Below are 2652 nucleotides of genomic sequence, written 5' to 3' on the forward strand. Positions count from 1 at the left end.
GATTTAGAGGCAAATAATTTTATATTTTTATTTACTAATTGAATAAGAATTATAAAATTTTAAATTAATTTACATAAAAAAAAATTATTTGAAAATTTTATGTAAGAATATTTTAATATATACATATTAAAATATTTTATATAAATCTGATATAAATTTTATAAATTTTATAAATAAATATATAAAAATATCGAAAATTCACCGTAAGAATACATATATATCTCGTAAACTCTTTGGCCATTTGATAACATTTAAGCTGAATATAAGTAGGTAGTCATTCCATGAACAAATCATTGAAAAGCTTGCAGCGACAGCCAGATAATTGTGAAAGTTGGTGAGGGACTACTAGCTATAAATAGAATACTGGACTTCTTCTGCAAACAGGAAGCAAAAGAAAATATTGATATAGAAATAAGTTCAAAATAAATTTCCCCATTTTCTCAATATGGCATCACCCGATTCAGTCAAAATATTGGAGGTCTACAAGGTCGCTCCGGCAGCCAACAACCATTCACAGGAATCAGCCGCCGAATTATCTCTCCCTTTTACCTTTTACGATTCAACATGGCTCAAATTCCCTCCAACTCAAAATCTCTTCTTCTACAAATTCACAGGCTCAACTTCTGATATTTTTCACTCTATAATCTTCCCTACACTCAAAGAATCACTGGCGCATACCCTCGTCCATTTCTGCCCTCTCGCTGGTCACCTGACTTGGCCTCCAAACGAACCTAGACCCATCATTGTCTACTCCCAAAATCATGGTGTTCCACTCGCACTTGTGGAATCTAATGCCAATCTTGATGACTACATCAGCAATGACATCCATGAAGCTGCTGCGGCCCGGCCTTATGTTCCTGCATTGCATATATCAGAGACAATGGCATGGACAATGGCATTGCAAGTAACTTTATTTCCTGGAAAAGGATTTTGTATTGGCATCACTACTCACCATGCAGTTTTTGATGGAAAAAGCGCTTATATCTTTCTCAGAGCATGGGCTTACACGAGCAAACAAATTGAGAAGGGAGAATCTGTCTCTTTGTCGCCAGAATTGATCCCATCATTTGACAGGACGGTTGTCAAAGACCCTGGTGAGTTTGAATCTATGTACCTGAACCATTGGTTAGCTGTAAATGAACTAGAGTCACAATCAAATCCACGAAGCTTGAAAGTGTCAAACTTTTTCGGGACAATACCGAATGACTTTGTTCGATCCTCGTTTTATCTTAGTCCTGAAAGCATTAAGAAAATCAAAGAAAGAGTAATTACTTATCTCCAACATCAACAGAAAAATTCAGGGCTAATTGAGCCCGCAAAACGTCTTCATATCTCTACATTTGTGCTTACATGTGCTTATGCATTAGTCTGTATGGTGAAATCGAAGAGGGTAAGTAATAAGAAAGTTGCATTTGTTTTTGGAGTGGATTGCAGAAGTCGCTTGAACATAAGCCCTCTAATTCCAGAAAATTATTTTGGGAATGCTATTATTCTCCATGACATGGTTGTAGAAGCAGGAGATTTTTATGATGAAAATGGAGTAGCGAGCATCGCAAAGAAGCTTGGTGACTATATAAGCGGATTGGAGAAGGGACTTCTGGAAGGAGCAAAAGAGAGGCTAGAAAGGTTAAGCTATGTAGGAGATGAAACGCTAAAATTTGGAATAGCTGGAGCGACTAGACTTGCTTTCTACAATATGGAGTTTGGTTGGGGAAAGCCTGTGAAGGTGGAGATACCTTCCATAAATGTCAATGCTCTTTCAGTGATGGAAGGTAGAGATGGAAATGGGGTTGAGATTGGATTGGGTTTGATGAAGCATGAAATGGAAGCTTTTGCTTCACTGTTTGCCCAAGGCCTCAACGTTATGCAGTAGTGTTTTTGCATTCCCAATCCATATGGTTTTTGGATGGAATAGGCTACCAATAATTTCTCGAGTGTGCGTAATTGCTTGCTGCTCTGCTTTTTCTTTTTTGTCTTCTTCTTTTTCTGATTCTTCTACTTCTTATTTTCTTTCTTGCACTTGGAAGTGTATGAAGCTCTTATCTAATGAAATTGAAAATAAAATTTTAGATCAAGAGTGTTTCCTTTTGATTCGTGGGGTCACTTTTAATGTTTTTGGAGGATAAATCACTATAGTACAAACTGAAGTTTAATCTGGTTCACAATTCTTATCTTAATTTTTGATTTTCATGATCAATACTTATGAGATAAATTCATTAAACAATTTATTTTATTTATAAAATAAGATTAATCTGCAAATAAATCTCTATGTTTGATACGTTAAATAATAGTTGCAAGTTTATCTTAAGTGAAATAAATATTATATTAAAAATAAATTGCAATAAGAGAACAAGTTTATTTTAAGTGAAATGAATATTATATTAAAAATAAATTGCAATAAGAGAAAATTTATAGAAAAGAAGACACCGGAGGAAAAAAAATAATAAAATTAAAAGAGAGATTTTGATATTTAAATGATATATTGACTTAATAATGTGTAATTCTTTTAGAAATACTATCTATTTTATCATAATTTAATTAAGTTATAACTAGTTCTATAATTTAATTATATGTAATTATATAAAAAAAATTAGGTCACCTAAATATATAAATTTAAGTTTGTAAATAAGTTATAATAAAATTTTATAGATT

At 32.9% G+C, this 2652-nt stretch overlaps 1 protein-coding gene across 1 annotated transcript; it reads left to right on the forward strand.

The window, feature by feature from the left end:
* The first annotated feature begins 273 nt into the window (after positions 1-273).
* On the forward strand, positions 274-2165 carry LOC8289048 (phenolic glucoside malonyltransferase 1). The gene has a single exon (XM_002527583.3). It carries the CDS (start codon positions 446-448, stop codon positions 1871-1873), a length of 1428 nt encoding a protein of 475 aa, XP_002527629.1. The 5' UTR covers positions 274-445; the 3' UTR covers positions 1874-2165.
* Positions 2166-2652: the final 487 nt, after the last annotated feature.

The sequence above is a fragment of the Ricinus communis genome, chromosome 5 (genome assembly GCF_019578655.1).
Source record: "Ricinus communis isolate WT05 ecotype wild-type chromosome 5, ASM1957865v1, whole genome shotgun sequence".
In the NCBI taxonomy this organism is placed as follows: domain Eukaryota; kingdom Viridiplantae; phylum Streptophyta; class Magnoliopsida; order Malpighiales; family Euphorbiaceae; genus Ricinus; species Ricinus communis.

Coding starts and splice junctions, on each gene's coding strand:
- LOC8289048 (XM_002527583.3), top strand. CDS start 446: ATGGCATCACCCGATTCAGTCAAAATATTGGAGGTCTACAAGGTCGCT.